The sequence below is a fragment of the Tinamus guttatus genome, unplaced genomic scaffold, assembly GCF_059628265.1.
Source record: "Tinamus guttatus ecotype Peru unplaced genomic scaffold, ASM5962826v1 Tinamus_guttatus_pri_ptg000250l, whole genome shotgun sequence".
Lineage (NCBI taxonomy): Eukaryota > Metazoa > Chordata > Aves > Tinamiformes > Tinamidae > Tinamus > Tinamus guttatus.
In genome coordinates, this window is record NW_028288784.1 from 3,557 (window position 1) to 29,302 (window position 25,746).

Sequence of the window (25,746 nt, forward strand, 5' to 3'; positions counted from 1 at the left end):
ATCTCACATTCCGGGATGAGCATGCAATACTTGCAATGCATTGTCTCTTTTCACTGATTTGTCCAAATTTAGCTGTCTAGAAGTCTTTGTCCAACAGGAGATATTATGTTTATCATCCATGGGTCTACAGAACAGCTCTGCACTTTTCCCTCAATATTCCTCAATGCTGATGAAAGAGGCACTTCTTCATGCTTTGCTGGCAATTCAACCTCCTTGTCCATTCAACCTTTTTTATTTTTTCTTTTTTTTTGAAATAAACTGTAGTGGATGTTGTGATCCTCCAGCTGAACTCAAGTTCCACAAATGTAATATATAGTACATGGAAGTTTTTAGAACTGACAGTTCTCCTGGGCTTCAGATCGAGAACATTCGTGTTTCTCATGCGAGGCATGAAAAAAAAATCACCTGATATCAACCTTTGATCACTAGTAGTGTGTAACTCATGGATAGTGTCAACCCACAAGAAAATACGGCATTTCGTCAGCAGTCTTCTGAAACACTAAGCACAGTCACCTCTTTGAATTTCTTACAGCACTTGTAAAGATTAGGCTGAAAGGAAGCAGAATCCCAATCATCTACATTCTGATTTTGATAACTCTGTCCGAATTCAAGCTGAAATATCAATTAGTGATGGAATTTTAAGCCTCTGGTTAGCTATGTGATATAACAACAGTTGTGGATTCATTTCCTTAGTAATTTCCTTCTGGAGACTACCCTATTTCCTGAACTTCATGGGCATATAAAGGCATTTGTCAACAACGCAGTCACAAACAATGCTGTTTGCGATGTGTGCTCTGGTCAAGGGCTGTGTTTTGTGAAAAATGGATTTCTAGCTACGAACTGGGTCATGTATCACTTGCACAAGGATTTAATGAGCTTCATTCCCACAGCACACAATGACAAAACATTTAACTTCACTTACCTTGAAAAATCTCCTTTTGCCTCCTGTAAAATGAAGCATGGAAAGAAAAAAAATATATTAAAAGCAGAAAAAAAAAGAAGAAGAAAACCATTGTTCGAGATAAGCACTTTGCAAAGTTAATTTATCATTAATATCCTTTTCTAACTGATTTCTCAAATATTTTCTGCAACCAGTTTCTAATGGACTAAGTCAAGTGTCCTGACAGATATGTCAGTCAGTTAAACAAATTTATTAAACCAAAGGTTTGTGACATATGTGGATAGATGATTTCTTATTCTGTTTGTGGATACCAAACAGGCTGCAGGAAATAATACTAGCAAATTGGGCTCAATATGGAAGTTATATTAGTAAAAGGTCTCCAAAGTCTCCATGGACTTTGAAAACTCCCTGTCTCTTCTTACAAGTATCCTGGTTATTTTAGTAACTAGATTTTGAAAAGCCTAGCTCACTCTCAGCTTTCAAGGAGATGCCTCACTTTGTGGAATTATTTAGTTTTCTTACATAAAAAGCTAAATATCTCTATTTTTTTACCATCACGGCGTTTAGTAATGTTCCACTCTAGTAGTTAGGTTAATACCAGAGTCTTACCGGATATCTGGAACCCTCCACATTTGCCCCGTCACCTTCTGAATAGATGTAATGCACATTTTGCATTTTTCACTCACAAATTGCATTTTACAAACTGTATGTCAAGCATTTGCTGCCAGCTATTTAAAAGTACAGTGCAATAACGTAGTTTGCAACTGGTCAGTAATGTAACTTGTTTTCAAATGCCAAGAGAACCTGGCTTTACATTCAGGTGTTTGTCTCTGCAGATGTTGAGCCACCCACAAAACCACTCAGCCCAAGTTCAATGAAGTTTTAATCCTGAGGTTGGGATAGATTTGTGCTGGTGACACGAACAAGGATGCAGACTAAATCACTTGAGTTCTGACAGTCCTCTAGTGGCTCCCACTTTCACCTGAGTGAACTGAAAGTCAATCTTTCCTATGTTCACAGGAAGGAATCATCGTGAGTATCATAATTTAAGTTAAATGTACAGCAAAAACTAAAAGATGCACCACAGATTGTGCAGGCACGAGCATATTAAAACCTGTGGGGAAGAGCCTCTATATCCCCGTTCTCAGACCCAAATGCTGTAGTGAACACTGAGAGTAGAACAGAGAGCTGTACGATCGCTCCTGCTGTCCTTGGATCCTGTCACAGACTTGGGTTGTAGTAATTTCTGGTTGCAAACAGCAGAGGTGTGGCCTGTTTTGGCTGCTTTCATTACGTTGCACATTAAATTACTACAGGAATACAGGCAACATCCTGTGCTTGTCTGCGATGAAAAACACAATCACAGCAATGAGGGCCACAGTGGCAGATCTTGATCTGGTTGTAGGATCGCTAATTGCTCGAGTTATTCATTAGGTTGAACAGACAATACAGGCATAACCCTACTAATGATCCTCACAACGAGCCTGGTGTTGGATGCGTATTCCCCCAACATGCCAATATGCAATTTCTGTAATGTGCTTTTAATTGAGTCCCCCATCCTGACTTTCTCACTCCATTTTTGTTACATAAAATGATCTTAATGAAGATTCAAATCCCTACGCCTTAATTGCTTCCTGAAGCAATTTTCACATGAAAAGTGATAGAGAAGTGCAATGCTTTGTTATTTATTAGGGCAGTCTCATGTGAAAGCTTTTCTGCTCACGTGGATCCTCGTAGCTTCATGGCTGACAAGAAATTAAAAATTAGACTGAAAAAAAGGGGAACAAGAATCACCTGACAATTATCTCTGATCTACACCCACAGCTATGAACGCTTATAAAAAGGGATCTTTCACAAAAACCTCTTTGTTATCCTGGAGATTTCTCTTTGTGAACCACAGATTTACTAAGCTCTGCTGGTAATCTGCTCTCTGGCCCGTCCCTCTTCCTGCAGAGCAGGACACAGCTCTTGTTTCTGAAAAAGGTTTTGGTAAATCTTTGAGTCTTTCTGTCCACACTGGGAATACAGGGGCACACACAGAAGAACCTAACTGAGATCCTCACAGGGACAAGCTCTAACAGCAAAACCAGTGCAACAGACACCACTGAGAAGTCACTGGAGGGGAACACAGAAGGATTTCATGTAGGAAATCTCATTCATCAGTTAAATTTCACCTGGGTTTAAATCATATCCTAGGGCATTTCATATCTGTGCTGGTGCAAGCATAACAGGCGTAACATTTTATGGATGCAAAATGTTGGGCAGTGGCTTCTGCTTCCTGGATGGAAAGCTCTGGTTTGGGAGCCTTCTGTATGTGTTTTGCATTGTTATAAGTGATGGAAGGTGTGTAAGGATGAATTTCATAGCTTGTCCGTTTTGAGAATCCTTCTACTTCTGTTCAGCCCTTTTTGGTGTGATTTTGCAGCTCTCCAAGAGCTTTGATGCACAAAGCAGGAAGCTAGAGAAGGTTGTTGCTTACCTGCAAGATGTAGGCAGCCAGTTCAAACACCACTTCGCTATCAACCTCAATGAGTTCCTTGAGAGACAAAACAAAACAAAACAAAACAGAGAGAGACAGAAAGTCCAATCAGTTGGAGCCCCTGCAAGAACGTGCACCTCCTCCCGGCTGCGGCGCACTGAGGCGTGCAGCGCCAGCTCTCCCCCCTGGCTGGGCTTCAAAGCATTCCCTGTGTTCCTGGAGACCACAGGAAGGCTGAACCTGCTCGCTGGGACGTGGAGAAAGCCAAATATTCGGTGTAATGGCTTGGGAAATGAAGCATAACTGGACATGGCATGAAGGGACTCCTGGGCAGGCGGGAGAAGAAGGTGGAGGGGTTCAGGGTTATTTTTGTTTTCTTTGTGATTTAGGGAAAGGTAACCTGGGAAGTAAAATCATGTTTTCTCCACAAAATACCCCCCGTGTTTCAGGGGAACACAGCTTTGTCCTTGGCTCTCAGAAGCAAGGAAATGAGAGAATTTGTCTTCACTGAAGTTGTGTCAAAGCCTACACAGAACTTTTCTGGCTCTTGTCCAAGTTAAATGCACAGGAAAAAGAGCCATATTCTGCCCTACAGGAGTTTTGGTTTCAGCTCCTTCAACCCCACAATTGGGGTTTTGGGACTGGGCTTGTTTTTTGGAATGACCTGTGAGAGCAAATCTCTTGCCATATCTAAACTGCTCCATTCTATAGGATTGGAGTCACGGATAAAACCAATCGTGAAAGGTCAGGTGAAACTGTGAGGGTTACGCTTGGGTGCTGCAGGCACATGAGGGACACTGGCGGCCTCATCCACTCCTCTCAAGGCCCTTCTACTGTGCCTGAGATGGTTGTGCTGGATGTGTGCATGGGATGCAGATCCATCAAAGATGTTTGGGAGAGGAGGCGGGACCTCATGGCCAAGTTCTCTTTCCCCAAGTCCCTGGCTCCTGACAAATGGGAGCTTTTGGGAACATAGTAGGCTTCCCCTCTGGAGATAGTTTTGGCCTTGGCCTTGCAACTAGATCTCCTATGCAGCCCCTTATGTGGCCAGGGCTGTACAAGTAACATGGTTCAGCTTGCACCTGTGGTGGTTTTTCTGCTGTATTTATTTAAACTGCTGTTTTTAATATTTTGCTTCATCTGGAAAGAACTGAGTGATCTAAATATAGATGCCTGTTGTGATCCATGCTCCAGCCAAGCCGTGGCCACACCTCATTTACAAGCCACAGTCACTGCGTTGGCTCGTCTCTGGCAAAGTAAAAAGCAAAGGGAACAAAACAGAGGATAAAACCCAGGTGTCCTTGGCTCTCACCAGTGCCAGCTTTTTAAAATAAGCACTTGCCTCACCTCCTTCATAACGACTCCCTGGGGAGCGAAGACCAGCGCTGCCAGGGGCAATGAACACACCTTCCTCCGTTGAACTGAGCTGCCTGATTCACACAGGCACCTGCACCAACGACGTGTGAGCGCCAAGGGAAGGCGGCTGGTGTGATAAATTGATTCAAGCAGGGCCAGACTGGGGCTTTCAGGCATGTCCAATGGCAACAGGTCATGCAGAACAGGCCCAGGAGGAATCCGAGTGCCTGGAACCAGCCTCTGCACCCCCATGCCAATGTTATGGCTAGTCTGGACTAGTCGGGGAGGTGGGCCAAGGCCCATCCATGGCCCTAAGGGTACATGGCACAGCAGAGCTCATGACTAAAGGCCGTTCTTTCCTCACATCTCGTCTGTATCGCCTCTTAGGAGCAGGTGTTCTTCCCTGAACGGGGCCCAAGCAGTGTCTGCGAGAGGACTAAACCCATGCCGGAGTGTGTGTAGTTCAACAGCACCACTGACAGTGGTGGGGTTGATGCCCAGCTGCTGGCTTGTTTGAGAGATCTGGCTCGGTCTTTTTTGGGGGTAGCTGTGCTAGCCCTGTGACAAGGGTTTGGGTGTGGGGGTCAGTGAGTGCACAGCTGGATTCTTGGGACACAACAGGATGGGTCAAAAGGCAGACCGTGCACAGGCCAAGTAGGACAACTAAGGGCAACCCTAAGTTGCAGGGTGAGTCCAGTGGGGAACGTTTTCTTCCAACAAGGAAACTTCCCAGGTTTGGGAGTTTGCAACACCTGCAAGTTGCAGGAAGGACAAGCACTGGTTGTGCCTGAATACTGAATCCCTTTTTCCTTACCTAGAGGATTCCTCCAGGCGTGCCTGGCTGCGTGCTCGCCCTCTGTCTGATCTTGCACCCATCTTTCAAATTCAACACGTTTTTAATAACACAGCAACACTTGACTGTGGTAGGAAGTCAGACAGGGAAGGACTCGTGAGGGGGACTGGGCCAGGGCTATTTTTGGACAGAGATAACAGGCAGCTTGAATGTGCAGAGTAATGGTTTCAGGAGAGGTCAGACTAAAATAGGCCAACCTAGATCTGTAGGCACTTTTTTTCTTCCCCCTTTTTCTTCTTCTTAAGCTTTCTCCAAAAAAAGAACAGCAGTGTAAGCTTTTCCTGGCAATACTCCAAAAAGGAACTTTTCCCCAGGAACCAAAAATGTGATGCTCGCTGAGCTCGTTGCTGGAGAGGGCTGAGTAAGCACGTCTAATTGCACCCTTGCCAGAGAGCACAGCTCTGCAGAGCTCATCTCAGCAGCCCTGCCTCATCCCAGTGCGCTGGAAAAAATGGCATTTTCTGGCTCCCCCTATTTTATCCTGCACTTTAGGACATGCATATTTTGTCCCTGCATTTTAGGACGTGCAGAGGATGGGAAACTAAAACCCAAATTGCACATAAACTGGTTTGCTCAGCAGCTCACAAGCCTGCTTAGGGTGGTGGGACAAGGCACAAGGACTGTCTTGACTCCAGAAGTCCTTTCCTGCCACTTCCTCACCAGCAGATAGGAGGCGAATCACTGGGAATCACTGGTTTCTGCTGGTGCAGGGTGAGGTATGAGGGAATACAGCTCTATTCCAGGGAATACAGTCCCCTCCACAGTCCACATCACCCCTCCAGCCCCGCTGGCAGAGTCCTTAGCCAGCCAGGCTTTACCTGGGCTCAGCATGTTCATGCCATGCAGAAAAAGGAAAAGAGAAGGCAGGAAAGTTTGGGGGACTGCAGGGAGGGGAAAAGTCTGTTCCTCTAAGAGCTGATCTGGCAGCTCTCAGCCAGGACCCGACAGGGCTGGAAACCTGCTCCAGGGCTCTGAGGTTAATTTTCCGGACTCTGCCCCTTCCACTTATGTGCTCAGCTTGTTGCAGTGCAGAAATCAACCCTGCTGCTCTGCCACTGGTGCTCCAGCCGGGCCACGGGCAGCAGCCTGAGCCAGAAAGCCCTTATCTCTGGCACACAGAGCGCCTTGCTACAGGTAGCTCTCGTTTATGGCTGAGTGATAACAGGCTGGTGTTTTCAATAACCTACAAGGCTATTTTGGGCATAAAAAAAATAATATTTCTCACACTCTTACACATGTTTTCCTTCACAAACATCCTCACACAAACCCTCCCTCACACTGTCTCGCACTGCCCTCACACATGCAGTCCCCCCACACACATATGCTTTCAGGCAATCACACCGTCACACACACTGGCCCATCCTAGGCCTTACTCACACGCACACTCTTGCACACCCGCGTTCTTGCACACGCACGAGCACACGCCTGTTGCACACCCTCACACACCTCCTCTCACACTGACCTCGCACCTACAGGCACACGCACTGGCTCCCTGTGCCACAAGATGGCGCCGCGCCTCAACGTGAGCGGCTGCTGCCGCCTTCCGCGCGCGAGCGGGAACAGCTAACGCGAGCCTCAGCAGCTCCCGAAAATGCGAGTTTTTAACAAACAAATAAATAAAAGCACGAATTTCCCTTTAAATACACGCGATCTGGTCATTTAACAGCTGCACATGCCCTCCTGTTCACCTCACAAGCTCTTGCTGGGGCGGCTTTACCTCAGGGCACCTCTTGCAAAGAGAAACTACCCTGAGAGCATGAGGTAGTTAGAGAAGATGGACGGGATGGAAGAGCAGGCCTAAGGACTCTCTTAGTCCAGGTCCTTACCTTGTAGATGCAGGACTTGGCATTCAAGAAGAACAACTCAATGGTGGCGTTATCCTTTAGGTAGGAGATGCTTTCAATGTAGAACCTGAAAGGGAAAATGGCAGAGGTGAGAAAAGAGCAGGGCGAAAGCGTGAAAACGGACTCACTGCAGGAATGCGCAGCAACCTCATCACGAGTCTACAGTAAACAATTCCTCCTTAAAAAGGAGACCGAGAAGATGGAAGACACTTGAGGATATTGTAGGAGACAATCACTCGCCGCAACCCTAGCCATACTGAAAGCTCATCACTAGATGATTTTGTTTCTCATCTTTCCTTTTGTTTGTGTGCAGGCTTCCTTCCATTCTCCATCACTCCATGGAGGCATTTCTTTCTCCCTCCGTCACCTAGCCTGCCAGTTTCTGCACTGCATTTTGTAAAATGATCACTGCTAGAAATCCACTCCTGGGTTCCTTCCCTGGATGCTTTAGCTCTTGTGTCGGGTATTTTTTATAAGGGTTTCTTCATGTATTTCAGCAGCTGGCACGTAGCAGTTTTGGTGGCAAAGTAAGCGGCGAAATTGCTGAGGCCCTCACACAATTTGCCGGTACAATGAACAGTGATGCTGGGAATGAGTAGGAAGGACAATTTTGTAATATTTTGGGCAGAAGATCAACTCAGAACTCAGTAAGAACCTGCTCAGCCCAAACGCTCAGTTTTAGAAAAAAACACTCTCTTGCATTAGATGAATATCCCAAATATTTGCAATTATGTTGAAAAGTTCACCACATGTATCGATCAATTCAGTATTGTGTGTTCTGCTTGCTTTAAAGTTTTGATTCTGTGGCAATATCAACTGTGAGAGTTTTGCCAAAAGCATGAACAGACTCCAGCCCTCACCTCTGCTCTGTGACCTTCCAGGGAAAGAAGTTCAAGACGAAATAATTGCAAGATGCCGCCATGTTACTGATCATTGTATATAAATATCTCCTGTGTTTTTAAGGTTCCTATGGTAACAGAGAAAGGCTGGGAATGATGAAGATGAATTTTGAATTTATCTTATATTTTGAATAAGGAGAAAAATATATATACTTGCCTCCTCCGATTTAGAGTGATCTTTAAGTTGCAGTACAGTGACACAATGTCCCTTACCTAAATTCCACTACTATCATGGCTTGTCACAGGCAATTAGAATAGAGAAGGTGCCAGGGAAATGCTGTCTGCATTAGGAACTTAAAAAAAACAATGAGATCCCTTAGAAAGCAGGTTTGAATTGCCGGGTCCAGTTACAGGGAAGCTCAGTGTCTGACCCTGCAATCCAGGAGCAGAGCTGTGAGACCTGCCGAAGCTCCTGGGGCTGCCTACAAGCTTTACAGAGCTTGTCCGTGTGGAGCTGTTTGCAGAATCCAGGGCCTTAAATGTAACCTTTCTAGGGGTAAAGGTCAAAGCTTTGTAGTGCTCCCAAGTTCCAAAGACCCTTCAAACCGGCTTCTTTCCTGACAGGTCCAGTGAGCTATTTACTTATTAAGAGCAAGAGAAACATTCTGAGGAATTTTTTGGTTATCTGCTGAACTTCTCTGACTCTTATCCCTTCACCTCTCCCCCAGAATAGGTCAAATGTGAAAAAAAACCCTATGTTTTCATTTTTCCTCCCTCGTTTCCACAGGATTTCACCTAACGTTCTTGAAACTCTATTTAAGTAAGTAAAAAGATATTGGCTTTCGAACTGAAAAAGAGAAGACACCACATTAAAATGGTACCTTCTTGCTAGATTTGCCTTGTGAGTGCAGCTGGCTTTCCATCTGCTGAATTCATGGAGAAAAACTGGTAATTTCACACCTACTGCTCTTCTTGAAGGACGTTCTCTGCTTATTGCCACTCCCAATGCTGTCCAATGTGTGACAGTAAGATCTTTAATTCCAGGGTTGGACGAAAGAAGAAAAATCTGTCCGATTTTCAAAGCCTGCTTTTTGTTTCATCAGCAGATCAAACAAGATCATCCTGCTGATCACTAGAGGGCAACATTGCATTTCGGGAGGCTGCAAAGATCTCTCCCAAAGGCTTACACACTTGCACAGATCATTTTCTGTGTAAAAATGAGTGTCTTCAGAGCCCAGAGCCGGCACATGATACTTCATCTTCACAAAGAAACCCCAATTCTCAAGTGATCTGCAGAGCAGAAAGTGCTGGTGAGCTCCTGGCTCCCAGCCATGCACCCATGTGGATACCAAGTCTGAGCACCCACAGATCGGTGCTGTTGACAGAAACCAGATCTGCAGATCGAGCTTTGAAAATCTGAACTGGGGCAGGCTCCCTTGAACAGCAGAAAGGGGAGGGAAAGACATTTTGATTTTTTGCCCTGATTAAGGATTTCTGTCAGACCGCCTCCCATTTTCACCTTTTCCAAACACAAGGAAGGAAAGCACACTTTAAAATGAGTGGTATGTCAATGACTAAGGAGGAAGGAAGAAGGATCCAGCTGCTAAGGCAATGAACCAAGCAAGAGATGTAGGTTAAATTCATGACTCTGACACAGGTTTCCCTCATGACCTTGATCAAACTATTCAGCTGTTTGGGGCTGTTGTTCTGTGTTTGTAAATACTCTCCCCTCCAGTGACACTTCTATTACCCCAATAGCCACTTTTATTCCTGCATATTTCAAGGCCCTCAGTTTGGGGGGGAACTATAAAATCTTTGTCAAGGACTCCCCAGAGAGCAGCATTCCTACAGGTGAAATCCATGTGCTGTGCAGCTGATATATCCAGGAAATTCCAGAAGGACAGAGATGTCGGCAGTGCAGTGTGTCCCACGCCTCGGACGGGCTGCCTGCACCTCGTACACCACAACTGCAGACAGTTTTCCCTCAGGCAGCTCCTACAAGAGTTTCCCTCATCCGCAGCAACTGTTGCCATGAGAAATTAGGTGCCTGCTCCGAGGAAAAGAAGGAAGAAAATCCCACAGGACGTTGTGAGTGGTTTTCTTTTTAAGTTTAAAAGAAGCGAGAGCCAGCCATTGATAATCCTATTTCTGTGTTTCCCCTCATGCTGCCCCCTGGGTCACTTGTAATTCATCAAGTACATTTTCTAAGCATTAATTAAATGGACCAGTGAATATTATGCTGGGTAATGAAGACCAAGTGCCTGTCTTGACTGCTTGCTCTCGGCGCAGGAAGGTAATCGCCGAGTACTGCAGTAGTATCGTGGAAGACTTGGGTAACTACTGCATCTGGAACATTTAAGTCTTTTAATGTGAGGACATGTCTTGTACTTATCAGATCACTCTGTATTAAGCGTGGGTTAACTGGCAACTTGCTCTGAGATGGCCTAAGACCCCTCATGCCGGGATGGCTGGTGATCTGCATTGCTACCAGCCAAGCACAGACTCTTATGTGCTCCTGCCTGCAATGAGCAACTCTGGAAGCTCCTGACCCTGGAGGGGTCCTTAGTGTTGGCAAAGGGTGTTGCTTCCCACCAGCCCTGGGATACCCCTTCCATCCAGGGAGACAACATGCCCCCTCTTGCATCCATTACAAATGGGATAGGGGGGGAAAAAAAATCAAATGGCTCTCCTTAGCTTTAGTTAAAACATGATTTTTGCTGGGAAAAATGACAAAAAGAAAAAAAAGATAAAACCATGGAAAATGTCAAAATGAAGCAAGAAGATTTTGAGTTTGATGTGCAGTGATCTTTGGTGCTTCGTCCTGTTCTAGGTAGGAAACACACTTAGCCCTCAGGAGAGAGGACTCCGAGATGGGCAGAGGAGGCTCTGTCAGCGGATGGTCGCTCCAGCTGTTATTTCAAAGCAATGGGTAAAGGAGAAGACCCCTTTTTGCCTCATCCATCCCAAGATCTGGCCTATTATACCCTACCACTTACAATCTCAGTGGATAATTTGAGAAATTTGAGGCTACAGGCTAAAAGAAAAATCACATACATCAGTATAATGGACTTAAATGCAGATGTCATTATGCCCAGTGTTTTATGCTAAATGAGCTTTCTGGACAGTGCTGATCACACTTTTATTTTCCATCCCTGCTAGCTACTAGTTGTGCGTGAGTACTGTACGTGCTGACACTTCAAGCAGACAGTGGTCCTGCTAAATAGCTGGCCTGTTAAGTAAGCAGCCACGAATAAAAATCAGGGATGGTTAAAACCCCCTTTGCCTCCCATCTGTATTCCCTCGGATTTCCGTCCTGTGCCCTGTGCGCTGCGCTTGTCCCGTGCTCGAGCGTCCGCCACAGTGTGAGGGGTCACAGCTGAGGCTGGAGACGTCCCCGTTGGTGCATGGACAACAGGATGGAGCAGGAGGGACTGTGTCTACTGCTACCTCGCTGGAGGGAAAGGGGATTCCAGGAGGATGAGGAATTGCAGCTGCCAAAGCCGTGGCGATTATTTAATCTGGGCCTCCTCCCTTTCTCCTACCGTCTGCACTGCACCCTAAAGCTGCTTGCACATTTTCCAGCTGCCCATTCAATTTTTTTCTTAAAACCATGTGGTTTGAGGATATTTATTCATTCCTCTGCTTCACCTTTTCCATCTGCAAAATACTAAACGGCCTACTTTGGACTATTCAGGACCCAATACTCTCCCACACTAGACATCCCGGGAATTTCTGCAAATGACCCAGTGCTCCAGTACCAGGATCTACCCCTGCAGCACTTTTTTCAATCCTGTTTTCATGGGACACCCCCGTAACTGCCCTTTCTGCTGGCTTTGCTGCTGACAGCAAATCACTCCCACTGGGGAAAGATATAAATGCACAAGTTGCAATGCAAATGGAAATAATGTCTGTGATTTTGACCCAGCCAGAGAATCTGTGTGTAGGCATTAACTTAGGTGCTGCTGCTTGATCCAAATTAGGTACAAATCCTACCCTGACAGCATCCATCATTTCTGCATAGTGTCTATCGTGCTGTTTAAATGCCTCCTAAAATTAAACAAGACAGTGCTGCCAGCCTCAAGGCATTCAAAATGTGGCTCAAAATAACATTTTTTTTAGATTGTTGCTTTTTTCTTCCCCCTCAGGTAGCTGAATGCGAAGGGAAAACAACTTATCCCCTTCTCTAAACACAGCTCTCTTATCCAAATATATTCCCAGTTAAGCAGAAAACAGAAATTATGTTATGGGACTCCAGAGCCCGACTGCTATTAAGACATGTGTGTAATGGATGGCTCTGCTCGGAGCTAAGTAGCAGAGCCCCATTAGTTCCTTTCCTCAAGCAAAGGTCAGTTTTCACACGAGTAAATCTTCTGTCTGGACAGAAGTTTCTCGTATCTCTAAAGAGGCTCCAAGGAGCAAGGCCTCCCCGCAGGCAATTTATTACACCTTCCCCCTGGTGAGCAGAGCAGGGGCCACCCTGCGAAGGCCACAATAAATTGTGTGCAGGGAGCCTTTTCTTCCAGCACAAACAAGGGCTGGCTCTGACAGGGGCCAAGAGCACTTGGGGAGGGGAAAGGATAGAGCTTTATCCTTTATCCTCATTAAAAATATCTACGATGATTCCCTAGCTTCTTCCTCTGGGCGCTAACAACGAGGATGAAGTATTCCCAGGGCTGGAAGAAAACCATGTTGTTTCCCTTCCTCTCCCCTGACTACAGAATTGACATATTTCATAATCCACTCCTGCCTCTCTCCCCAGTTCCTCGTGCTTCCTACCATAGATGGATGGAGGGCTGCTCCTTTTCCCTCAGGGGAGAGTAAACTGGGGATCTGAGGGGAAGAGGCTCTACTACCAGCTCTCCCTCCTCATCTTGGCACCAGCTTTCTGGCTGCTTTCCCTTGTCCCACCAGCTCTCCTCAGGGATCTATTCAAAGACCACTGCAGTGAATCCATCTCCCCCATGCCCCCATTGCCCGGAACAAAACGGTGGAGCACCACATACCCGTCTAGTGCGGAAAACCAGGGAGAGAGAAACACAGCCCTCTGCATGTGAGACAAATAAATTGTCTCTGGTTAATTTAGTGTGGTTCTATTCAGCTCTTCCTGCCACAGCAGCTGCTGTCAACACCATCCCCTAATCGAATTTCTCTGAGACAAGCATTTCCCTTGCTTTTAGGGACAGCTACTCCCAAACAGACTAGTGTTTCTTTTATTTTTTTAAGGTTAGTCCTTATCTAATGGAATATATTGGTTTAAAGACTGGATATAGAGGGAGGCTTGAAGTAATCTAAGGCTTCATTAGCACCTGGAATCTAATTTGATTCCAGCCAGGTAGTTGGGCAAAGTCCTGTACGTGGGAGATGCTTCCTTAGGCCTGGCTGAGCTGGTCCTGCTTGAAATAATAACAGGCTGCCCAGAGAGGCTGTGGAGTCTCCTTTTCTGGAGATCTTCCAAACCCACCTGGATGCCACCCTGTGCCACGTGCTCTGGGTGTCCCTGCTGGAGCAGGGGGTTGGACTAGATGATCTCTAGAGGTCCCTTCCAACCTCAACCCTTCTGTGATTCTGTGTTGTATAGGCTGCCCTTAGTGCATATGGAGGGATTCACCAGGTGAAAGGTAGGTAGGTAGCTACCATCGACACACATGTGAGCTGGCGTCTTCGCTCAGGGAAGAGAAATCGGCTGTTTTAGATTGCAACTCATTGAATATGAAAGCAGTGAGCTACAGTAGGACATGTGAACTATGCCTAAAAAGTGACTATTGGTCTCCAAGAACTGTCCAAGGAAGGAGCTGTGCTAACTAGCTCCGACATGGAGCAGGCTACCAGCTAAACACCTTGCACGTGGCAGGACTCATCACACCAAGCACAGACCAAGGGCACCAAGGCCACCAGCAGCGCTCCCAGAGCTACATCCTTTCAAATTAAGGCAAGTAAGGACATAGATGAGCGTTGCAGCCTGTGTTTCTGTGCTGTTCTCTTGTTTCAGGTCATAGATACAAACGCTGCCTCATGCTGTATTTGAATGTGAAGGATTTATTTTTTATGTCTTCCTGGGAGAAAAGCCCTTCTGCATGAAATATGTTTTGATTCAGCATGATGACTTCTGCAGCGCGTTGCCAGTGATTAGCTGGTGGAGCTACCCTGAGAATACGTATATTCATTATGCACCAATATCTTCCAAATTGCACCAGGGAACTGAATGTTATTTGCTGAGCTTGTTTATATAAGTTAACAGCATGATAAACATCTGGAAGGTAAAAGATCAGTCCCATGCTGGCTCTTCTCTAACCAGGGATTTCTGATCCTTCAGGGTCCTTGTTTGAGGGTGAGACCTCATTGTAAAACAGGCTAGCTTTGCTTTCTATGAAAAGCTCTGAGCTTCTTGCTCTGGTCTTCTCTCACCTCGAGGATTTCCACCAAGGAAATAGCTTTGCTTTTTTTCTCCTGTCCACTGGAATTAGACCAAAATGCTGCTCCACTTTCTGCTCCCTGCTGAAAGCACAACCTTCATCAGAAGCCACTGCTTGCTCTGTGTTTTCCTCTGACCTCCTGGCTCTGGCTTTCCACACCTCACTTAGGTTTCTGCCTTTCATCATGCAGCTTAGTTCATAATGTACGATGTCAACTGTCCTCTTCTGGTCTCAAAATACCCCAGGAAAGGCAACTAACCCAGCCACCCTCCTCCTTTTCACCCCCGACCCTCTGTCCTTTCCTTCTCCTGGGTCTCATCTGACTTCTTGTCGATGCCCTGTAGATCCTCTGAGGCAAGGAATGAGTTTCACCTACCCTCAAGTGGCCAGAGATTTAGAAAGCCACATAGGAAGCTATTCTAAGATGAGAACTAATATCACTCCCGTCCTCCTGCCAGATGCCCCACCTCTCCTGAAAGACACATGACAGTCCCTCTTGCTTTCATGTACAGCTTTAATGCTATGTAAATGGACATTAGCAAAGAGCCTCATAAAATAATATTGCACAAGAATAGCCACCGGGCAGTTCATATCTGCACAAGAAATTTTGATTGCTTCCTAGGTTCCTATGCTGTTCTCAGTGGAAAGCTCCCAAAGAAGCATTGTGAGATCCTAAAGACAGAGGGTTAAGTGGTAGCTGTGTATGTGTGCAAGGGCAAAAAAAGATTCCATCTGAACCAATGCTAAGAACATCCTTCTTCCTCCTTCTTTCACAGAGCTCTGTGAAATTGTTGGTCTTTCATTACAGAAGACACTGGACAGTAATGCTAGGCAATGTCAAGCCCTGAGGAAAAGTGCAACAAAACACTATGAAACAGCTTCAACAGTGCTGCAAAGTTAAATAAGGGAGGAAAAATTCACTTTGCAATGTTTGTGAAATGTCCTGTTTGCAAACAGTCCCTCCAACAAACTTTAGCTTAAAAAGTGTGCTGCCCTTCAAGTGAACACTTAGAGCAATGTAAATAACGTGGTATGTTTGGTGGGCAGGCTGCCCATCAACACTGCCGCAGGCATTTGAAGGGTAAAAGCAATTTGATGGTCACATAAAAGATGAAAATGGTTCTTCCAGAGCTTTCCCTCCACAAGAACTACCATTTACTGTTCTTGCCTGAAGCTTCATATCTTCAGTAGTTACCCAGTATGGTTCCACTGTGCATTTACTTAGACAGGAGTAAAAAGCCCACATGATTCCTAAATCCTGATTCAGTAAACAGATTTCTCTGTAATGAACATCTGGCACATCTGGTTACTTGTATTACTATCCCCCCAATTAGGACCCCCAGCACCATTCTAAGCTTTTTCGTCTGGAATTCTTGAGAGAGATAATGTCAGAAATGTATCTGAAACACAGGCAGCCCATTACCAAGGTGTACGGCACGGCATCACTTAAAAATTAGCACTTATGTAGATACCTGAGGAAAGAAGTAGTTATCTCTGCTTCTCCCACGGCAGCAGGGGGAAGGGAACCTTCTGCTGCTGGTAGGAATGGTTCCCTATAGCACTGTGCACTCTCAGGCCATCACATACCACCTATTTGTCTCTTCACATCCCCTTCTTCACCTCTGCTTTCATTCTCAAGCCAGGTAATAGATATGTGGGGCCTTTCCAGCTTCACCAGCTGGCTGGAGACAGCTGCTCCTCCAAGTGCCTTCTGCTCAGATCAGGTTTGGGGATGGATATGGGTACCTGTTACTTGTTGGAAACTCTTGCAACTTCTTGCGAGCAACTGGCACCCGCAGGGGAAGAAAACCAGTCGAAAAAGCAGAGATAAATTAATGCTCATTCTTCATTTTTGAGTCATCTCTCCTTCCCATCCATTCCAGACTGCAGTGCAGTGTGAGGGATCCACTCATTACCACCACAAAAGAGAGTATAATGCTCTGGTCAGCCTTTTTTTCACACTCCCTCTTTTCAGCCACTGAAAGCTGATTTTTCACTATGGATTTGTCCTATGGATTATCGCTCCAGAATAGGAGAGGTCACTTATTTGGTCATTTACTAAATTGTTGTATGGATCAATAATCCCAAGATATCCCTTGGCTATGATATTGCTAGAATGACTTGTCTCCACTGTGTTGCCAGCTCTCATAAAACAATACAAATGGCAATATTTAAGCTCACTGAATCATCCCTGAAATTAGTATTAGTGTAACTCAGTAGTACTGGGCTTTATGCATCGCTGTTCCACAGCTAAAAACTGTACTTAGCTCTTGTGAAACTTGGGCGGATCTGGATCATATACACTGGAAATGTTCGGGATCTATCCTTATAGTTCAGAGCACCTGAAATCTCACAGGTACAATAGCCTACTTCTTCGGGAAACACCAGACCAGCTCTTGAGTTGTGGGGGCTCCATGCAACCTTGATTTGTCCTAAAATAAATCTACTGCTAAATATAAGGACAGAGCAGAACAAAGAGGCTCTTCTCTTGCAAAGCCACCCTTGTAATGGAAGTTACATGAATGACAATCGCTGTGCAGGGGGATAAAAAGAAGCCTCACTTAGGGGAAGAAACTCAAAAGTAAGTGTTCATTTTTTGTGGATACTGTGGAATGAACGCGGGTGATGTCAGATGTAACGTAACACTGGAGTGGAAAGGCTGACAGAAAAAGGCACCGTATCACTTCACCAGTTCTAGACATGAGCTATACATTAAAAGTAAGTAAAAAGCCCCAAGTTAACTTTGTACAGATGCCATCCCAACCCCCAGCCTCCTTCCGGGTCTTTTAGTGCTGCAAGAACAGATTTGTCTTCTCAGAAAATATCTCCCTTGGAGGCAGCAAAGCTGCGTATTGTATTTACACAAGAGCACTGAGAGCATTCCAGCGGCTCCCAAATGCTAACAGTTCCTTGCAAAACCCCCCAATGCAGAGAAATTCTCTAACCCTGGCACAATCTTCATTAAAAACTTCCTGATCTGGTCCTGTCCAGTCTACAGATGTGCCCTGTACACACACATAAGCCAACTGGTTGCCAGAAAATGCCATCATTTGCTATTGCAGATAATTCATTGTGCCATTGTGCGGCTGAATCCAGAATGTGAGTATGACAGATTTATACTGGGATTAATTTGGACACTGACATAACACACACTTTGGGCAAAATCCAGGGGAAATGGATGGCTCACCGAAGAGGAAGTGAGTGTTTTTCCTCCAGGTGGCTGGTTCAAATTGGTTTTGCTGGCAGAAAGAGGCTTTTGTTCTGCAGCCCTGCCAAGCTTGGACCTTCTAGGAGTGTTCAAAACCCACAAATAAAACTTTAAATCCATGAGACATAACATCTGATCGTTCCTCATGCACAGTTTCCCTCTGTGCAGCTACGGGTCTTCCTGTGGCTACAGCTCATTTACACGGGTGTGAGAGGAGTTCTCAAAGCCCAAGAGCTTAAAAGGAGCAGCCATAAAAGTGTCGCTTTGTCTACGGGCATTTCTACAACGTGGGAAGTGGACAACCCTGTTTCTTCACCCCTAGGAAATGGGCCATTCTTAGGTGTATCCCGACGGAATGACTTTGTATCGCGCACTTACCTGACACAAAAGTACAACACAACCGGTCCTGACTTTTTGGGGAAGTCATGTTCCAGCACTCGGCGGTCCAGCTGGAGCCAGTTCAAGTGCCCCCTGACGAGAGAGGAGACCGTCATGAGCCCAATAGAAAAGAGGTTCCTTGCTACTCATTGCAACGAGGTCCGAGGTGTTAAAAAAGGTGAACCCAAACGCGTGCTATTTGCCCTTGGCTATTGCCTGATATTTGAAAACAGTAAATGTTTGAGGAACAGAAGCGATATCATCCTGGCGACGTTTCAGTATGAGAACCGGTGAGCTGAAGTTCAATCTGTCAGAGTGAAAGCTGACAGCACAGAGCAGTCAGGACACGACAAAATGTTAAGAGCTTCACCTTTTATTACAACCCCCCGAAGCAGATGCATCATTAAAAGCCTGTCAAGATTTTCATTAAAAATCCATATTGTTAATAGTTACCACGATGCCTGCAGTGCTTCACTCAAGGCTCAACCCAACTGCATCCAGCCTGACAGTTTATTTACCACCCTCACGCCTGGAAGAGCCTCTCCAGGTTTGCCAAGCCTTGCTTCTCCCTCCGCCAGAGAGCTCCTGCAAAACAGCTGCTCCACGAAGCCTTCCAGCTCCAGTCACCACGTGCTGCTCCTCCTGTGCCTAGATGCTACCTGTCGCTATTAGTTTCTCCTACGATTTATCCGTTTGTGCCTTCCCTGGGCAGGAGCTCTGCTCTTTGTCTCGTTGCACGCATTGGAAACAGCCTGCTCCCTGTGTGGTGGTTTATAAATACCTTTGTTTGTATTGCACTGGCATCTCACTCCTCAGCTGAGATAAAGGCCCCATTAAATTATACGCCATGGAAATACGTAGGGTGAAATTCAGGCCCCTCTGAAGGCGGCAGGAATTTTGCCGCTGCCTTGAGTGCTGCTAGAATTGCGTCCTGTGGACATTTTGCTATTGATTTCAGTCAGACCAGGTTTCATCCAAAGGGAAAAGCTGCCCCTGCCTTCAGCACTTCACTGTCTAGGCAAGCAATGGCAGAGAGATTTAAAGGGATTTGGGGGGGAAAGCATGCAGCAAATAAAGCAGGAAATGGAATTCAGATGTTCTGAGCTCTGTTCCATTCTGTAGACATTGGTTCATGGTAATCCTCAAGATTAATCATTTCACCAAAAAAAGGAAAAAAAAAAGAGATATGCTTGAAAACAGTGTTAAATTAAGTTCTAGGGTTGCCACAAGCCTTAGAAATGTACCCTGTCAGCAAGCACAGCAGCTTTCACAGGAGTCTGCCCATTACTCCTCGAAATCGCCTGTGCTTTGAGTAACTGAGAAACTGCCTTGGAAGCGAAGCCACAACAGCTATTTAGCAATTTAACCATATTTGCAGCTTCCCTACCCCCTCTTTTCTAGAAAAAATAAATAAAGGGGAAAGTAGCAATTTCAGGAGGCTTTGTGTCACCTGGGTTCAATTTAATTTTCTGAACAGCTGCCCTGGCTTATGCAGATGCTGAAAGGGGTTGGTAGCCCAGGGATCTGCACAGCCAGACAGCTCCGGGCTGTTCCGAGACCAACGGGGACACGGGGCTTGCCAGCCTCTGGTGCAGCACGCTGCTTTGCACAGTGCAAGGGATTCAGAAGGGCCTGGGAGCTCCACTTACCACTCCACTGAGCTCAGGATCAGGCATTTATTAAAAAAAAACTCATATTCACTTTTGCCAGGTGAAAGTATTTTCCTTGGCCCATTAGTCCTTCGACAGCTCAACAAGGGACAAGCGAGATTGGTGGAGGTGGGGAGTTTTCAGACGTAGTCTTCTTTTTAGTGTCTTAGTCTTCTTTTTTTAAAAAAATTAACCTTTTAATAACTTTTTTTCTCTACATATTTTTAACAAACTTTTTCTGTATTTTTTCCTCTAGATAGAGAGGTAACTGTGTGTTAGAGGCACACAGACCTGCTGCACTGGGGCCCATTGCTCAGGTCAAGCACATGCTTTAGTAAGATTTGGTTTTTAGAAGATAGATGCTCGGAAAATGAACCCTCTTGAAAGAACCCTGATCTGGGCATGCAAAACTTGGAGGTGGCCACACTTCCAGCTGCATTCCCCTTCTCGAGGGCTGGCCTTTCTCCTACTGACCGCTTATTTTGTCTCAAGGTCCCATTCTGTTTCTCTTAGAGGGGATTCAGAGTGGCAGAAATTAACTTTGAAGGCCACTTGGGGATTGAAACTAGACATTCTCACCCATTCCAAGACAAGGTACAAAATGAGCCTTTATACCAAGGTATGAAATGCTGTCAGAGGAAGGAAAAGCCACACCAAGCCTGACATCCTATCCGAAACCTGTCCAGCTGCATTTGTCTCACCAAAGTAGCAACCGCTTCCCACCAAGACTAATTTGTTGACAATGGCCTTGCAGTTTACATCTATGTTTATTCAACAGAAATGTCTGGATCTGCCTTACATGTGCAATGAAGGGTTTAGAAACCACAGTGCAGAAAACAATAATTCATTTCATGTTATTTCTCATTCTGAAAAGATTCGTTCTCTTCATGCTCACTGCATCTTAACTTGGGGAACTTGTATCTCATTCTGATGTGATCAGTACAAAAAGAATATATATTCATATACATATATATATATGTTGGGTTGGAAGGTTTTTATTGCTCCTATCTGCGAAGAGCTTAAATCCAGAGCTCCTTCAAAAGGAGGAAGGTCATGTAAATCACTGCCAGGAGCTAGCTGCTCGCTGTACTCAATTCCCACTTAAAATCTTTCATCACTGAGGGCTTCTGCACTGCAGATTGTCACCCAGCTCCCTTGTTTCCACACACGCATGTGTGGCATTTAGAGAGCAGCAGCAATGAGCAGTGCCTGGTATCTGCCAGTGCATGTTGTCTATCGGGAGCCTGGGTCCAATGCTGTTATGCCACAAAGCACTTTGCTCTGGAAGCTGTCTTGCTTGTCTTCAGCAGGGCTATTCGCAGAGAGCAATCCCATATAAGAGAGTAGAATGTTTGCACATATAGTTCTAGGCATGTAATAAACTTGGCAGTTTTCATGGACCCATTTAGGCAGCTTCATTATCTCTATTGATTTGTTCATTTTGGTATTTACACCCGTGCATTAACAAATAACGGTGCAAACAGTTTTGAGTGACCTACGAGGAGGTTAAATACTGAAAGCCAGATAATTTTTCACTGTTCGTAGTACCCGTGTTGGCAGTTAAACTGGTGTGTCAATAACAAATACATAATTGCTTATAGCAAACAGATACAGGGCCTGTTTATGTTATAGACTGAGTATGGATTTTGGTGCCCAGGGTTGGTACTGTCGATCGCGTGCAGTAGTTTCTGTTTTCTGTTATTAGGGCTTTCAGTGAAGAGTGGTACATCAGTGAGTACTTTGCTTTCAGGTGGATCTGTTTATAGAGATTTACTGGTTAAGTGTTTGGATTTCTAAAATTGGATTCACATTTATTTGTGTTTTATAAAGATACTTGGACCAATAAACCAACTCACAACCCTGCTTTAAGGTCAAACTCACATTGAACTGAATGTTGAGAAAGACCAGGTCACATAATGGAAACCGTATTTGCCATTTTCCATTTCCATCAACCACTAGAGAAACAAACAAAACTTTAAAAATAAGCATGTGGATTTTCTTATGTAAGGTATTTCCATCTATCAATGGAAATATTTTTGGAAGGGACCACAAGGATTTGGAAACTAGATGAGATTAACTGAGCAGCTTTTGGTTGGGCCCAGGAAAGGAAGAGCAGCGGGATGCAAAAGTTGGGAGTTCTCCACGGAGCAGGTGGCTCATGTCTAAGGACAAGCAAAGGACATGGAAACCTATCTGTGGCTCCAAAGGTTCCTTCTGCAGAGAACAGAAGGGGAATTCTGACTGCTTGCTCTCAGTGAATGCTGAAAGCGCTGATGCCAAGGGGAAAGATGGTTAGCAAAGACACATGCTAAGCTGAACTGGAAAAAAAGCCCTTTCCCAATGCGTTTTAATTCACAGTCAGGCAATATATAGGTTTTCTGGCTTTACATCTGTGTCACAGCTTGGCCTCACATACTACACAGGACCCCCTTTTGACCTGTGCTCTCCCTCAGCTAATGGCTAATGTCGTAAAGCGTTCCTCTGATCATTAAAATAGGAGGCGTTATTCTTTCCCCCATAATAGTCTGACAATCTAATTTTAGTCACACTGAATGCAGTAATGACCCTATATTATCACAAGAAACTATTAAGTCGCCAACGCAAAGGTTGTTCCTATTGATTTTCTTCTCGGGGTTGTCATGATAGAGCACAACTAATGAATGGAAATCCCCAGTCCAAATCATTTCTAAATAAATTACTCTCATAGAGCTTTTACTCTAAATAGAAGAATTGATTTAATAGTTTAGTGGCTTCGCTTCTTTCTAAACTTGCAATTTACCCAACCTCAGACTACGTTTACGAACCAAGGCTATTCTGTGTTAGCTGGTCCTTTCACGGAAGGCACACCAAGACTCAGAGAAATGTTCTTTGCCAAGAGGAGGAAATTTTGGAGGGTTTGCATGGCTGAATTCAAAGATTTCTCTTTGTATGACTGGTGTGTTCAGAGGATCACCCGTAAGACTATGCTGGTTGCTGTACAAATACATGGTAAGAGACCATCTTTCCTAGTTTTTCAGAAAGGATTTCTTTTTAATTTCACATTGCGGGTTATATTTGCATCGTGTGTTAAAATCTGTGGTACACACAGCCCAGTTGACTTTTTGAAGGTGACATGGGACATCTGTTTCCAAGACCTGGTTCCATGGCCCATGTAAGTTTTTGGGCTGTGTTCAGTCAAACAAAAGAGTTGCTGTTTGTGTCAGCACTGGAAAAGAGCTTGTTACAGCTGAGGAGGAAATATTACGTGTAAATCATCTCTCTGTTATTTTCACAGCAGTCAAGAAGTCTCCGTGTAAGGGTCACTATGGGGCAGCCCGTGGGCTGTAGATGAAGCTTCATACCGGCTAGGACTTACTGCTGTGGTGTTGGATTGTGTTCGCTAGATGTAATGAGGGTCTCTCCAAATCTTTCATCTGGGCCAGCTGAGCTCCTGCTATATAATCCTTGCTCCATCTTGACCGATTTTTAGAAGATGAACAAGGTGAGTGGGTGCCATCTCACCTCACCCTTTGAAATCCCGTGTAGACAGTGCGCATCCATCCGCATCCCTGATTCTGTTACTTGCACCTGGCTTCCCCCAGCGCCTTGCGCATGGTTTTGACAGCCTCTCTCAGCCTCTTGCACGTCCTCCCGTCACTAACTGAGATATTTGCTCACACGGCTCTGTGTTCAACCTGGAGCCTGAGCCCTCGGTCATTCTCTAATTGGTGACACCTCCTCCTGAGCATCCCTTGCCCTCTCAGGGGAATCCTGTGCCCATCCAGCTCAGCTGGCAGCCAGGACTTGCTCCATTGCTCTGTGGTTGCAGATCCCTCTCTGCCCATGAGCCTGTCAGGCGATTCCTCTCTTTTTGTGCTGTTAGGGCTGACACAAGAACATTTTCATCCCTTTGTCCTCTTTAGCTTCACTGCTAAACTTCCCTGCATCCTTCAGGCAGCACCCATCGAGTAACTCACCATGTCTCACAAGAAAGAACACTCAGGTGAACAGTTATTTTCTCCTTCCATAATCTGCTGATGCTTCTCGCTCTTCCTCATTTGAGGACCAGTCTTTTTAATTTGTGCTGGGTGGGAGTTCTCCTATCGGTGCCGAGCTGCTCATGTCAATATGACTGCACAGTCTGAGCTCTCTCTTGATTTAGGTCTCAGGTCTGCAAGTGTCTGACTTTTAAGTATCCCTCCACACCACGAGTCATGTCCTGAGAAGTCCATAGGCTGCCCAAGGCAGACATTTGCCAGGAAAACTGGCTCTGGAGAGGGGATCTCTGCTGCATTCAGTGTGGGTATGGGTGTGCACATTAGGCAGCTGCCTCTCATTGCCTGATCCCAAATCATTTTGTCTGCAGACATTTACTTTGCTCTGCCACTTGAGCAGGAGAGCAGAGCTGGCTCATGACAGTGGTTCTGACTCCGTTGTATTGGGAACACAACAGAGGTTCGAAAATCTTGTTTTTAAAATGAAATAAAGGTGGACTCTTTTCCCAATGATTATTATAGAAAAATCCGAAACTGGGGTGGAATATGGTAGGTGTCCACATGAGACGCATTTCGTATGCTGAGGACAGTCTAACTACAGAGAGGAAACAGGGAGCCAGAAAAAAAGTAACAGGAATTGTACAGTAACATTGAGAGGTCACGGTCCAGCAGCATAGTAGCCAGACCCTCGATTTTTATCCAGTGTAAATTTTCTACTTAACTTCTATCTTTTAAACAAGAAGAGTTCAACTTTTCATGCTTTACTTTACAAACACAAGCCCTAGAAATGTCCTGTCTATGTATGAAAGCTCAAATTTTGTGGTAATCAGAGGACCTGGGGCTTGAGGTGAACAACTGGCACTCTCTGAGATGAATATGCTATAATAGACCCATTCTTTGATTTAGCTCATATAAAAATAATATTTATATTTAAGAATCATTTAGTACACATTAAATTTGGTAATCCTTTCCTTCTCACACTTCTTCTTTCATTTCTTTTTAAAGAAACTCTAAAGCATAGAAATAATGGAGTAATTTAGTGATTTTTTTCCTTTCCTTGAAATAATTTAGCATTGGTTTTGAACCTGCTTGAGGGAATGAACACATTAAAACTTTAATTATATAGTTCTGCCAATTTGTTAATAATTTTAACCTATCAATTGGATATTAAGTCCAAGAGAGCTTAAGATAACATTTTACCAATACCAAATGACAAGAAATCTTTGAACATATGGTTAGGAAGGGATTCTTACTGTCTCTGTACACCCTCGACAGTGCTTAATTCAATGCAAGAGGCCTCTATCACTCTGGAGAAGAGAAAGTACAAGAAAGACTGATGCGAGGTTCCGTCTCCCTGGACTTCGGTCTAGGACTTGAGGTCTTCTGTGCTGCTCCTTTTGCTTAGGAAGAAATTTCACTGAATTTTACTACGATCTAACAGCTGTCTCTTAAGTCTTTCATTCATGGCACTTACGTTTCATCTGTGAATGCAATTCCAAAGTACTCCTTTTCCTTCAGGTTGAAATGCGATGCCACCAGGTCGAGCAACTCCTTCGCCAAAAGCTTTGGCTGGAAAGCAAAGAAAGAAAGTGATCAAAATGAAGAACGTTGATATAACTGCAACATGTTTCTGGAAGGAACTCCTGCATTTGGAGGGACTCTATTGCCTTTTTTTTTGTTTTCCCTTGTGTTCAAGTGAAATTTTCAAGTAACATGAGCCCTTTGAAATGAGCAGTAGTTTCCCTCCTAGGTAAATAATAAAGAGCAGGTGCCTCCAGCCTCTTTGGTACTTAATTTCTCTGTACAGAAATGACCTACCATCTGCCAGTGCTCAGGTTTACCATGACTAGCT

General features: G+C 44.9%; 1 protein-coding gene across 1 annotated transcript; it reads right to left on the reverse strand.

Moving 5' to 3' along the window:
- Nucleotides 1-769: 769 nt before the first annotated feature.
- On the reverse strand, nt 770-25,463 carry LOC148594362 (FERM domain-containing protein 4A-like; the record flags this gene model as incomplete). The annotated part of the gene is made up of 5 exons (XM_088526688.1): nt 770-945; nt 3,381-3,437; nt 7,416-7,500; nt 18,272-18,364; nt 25,369-25,463. Coding segments are annotated over 5 exons (357 nt in total), but the record flags the coding sequence as incomplete, so codon positions are not given.
- Between the last annotated feature and the right edge of the window lie 283 nt (nt 25,464-25,746).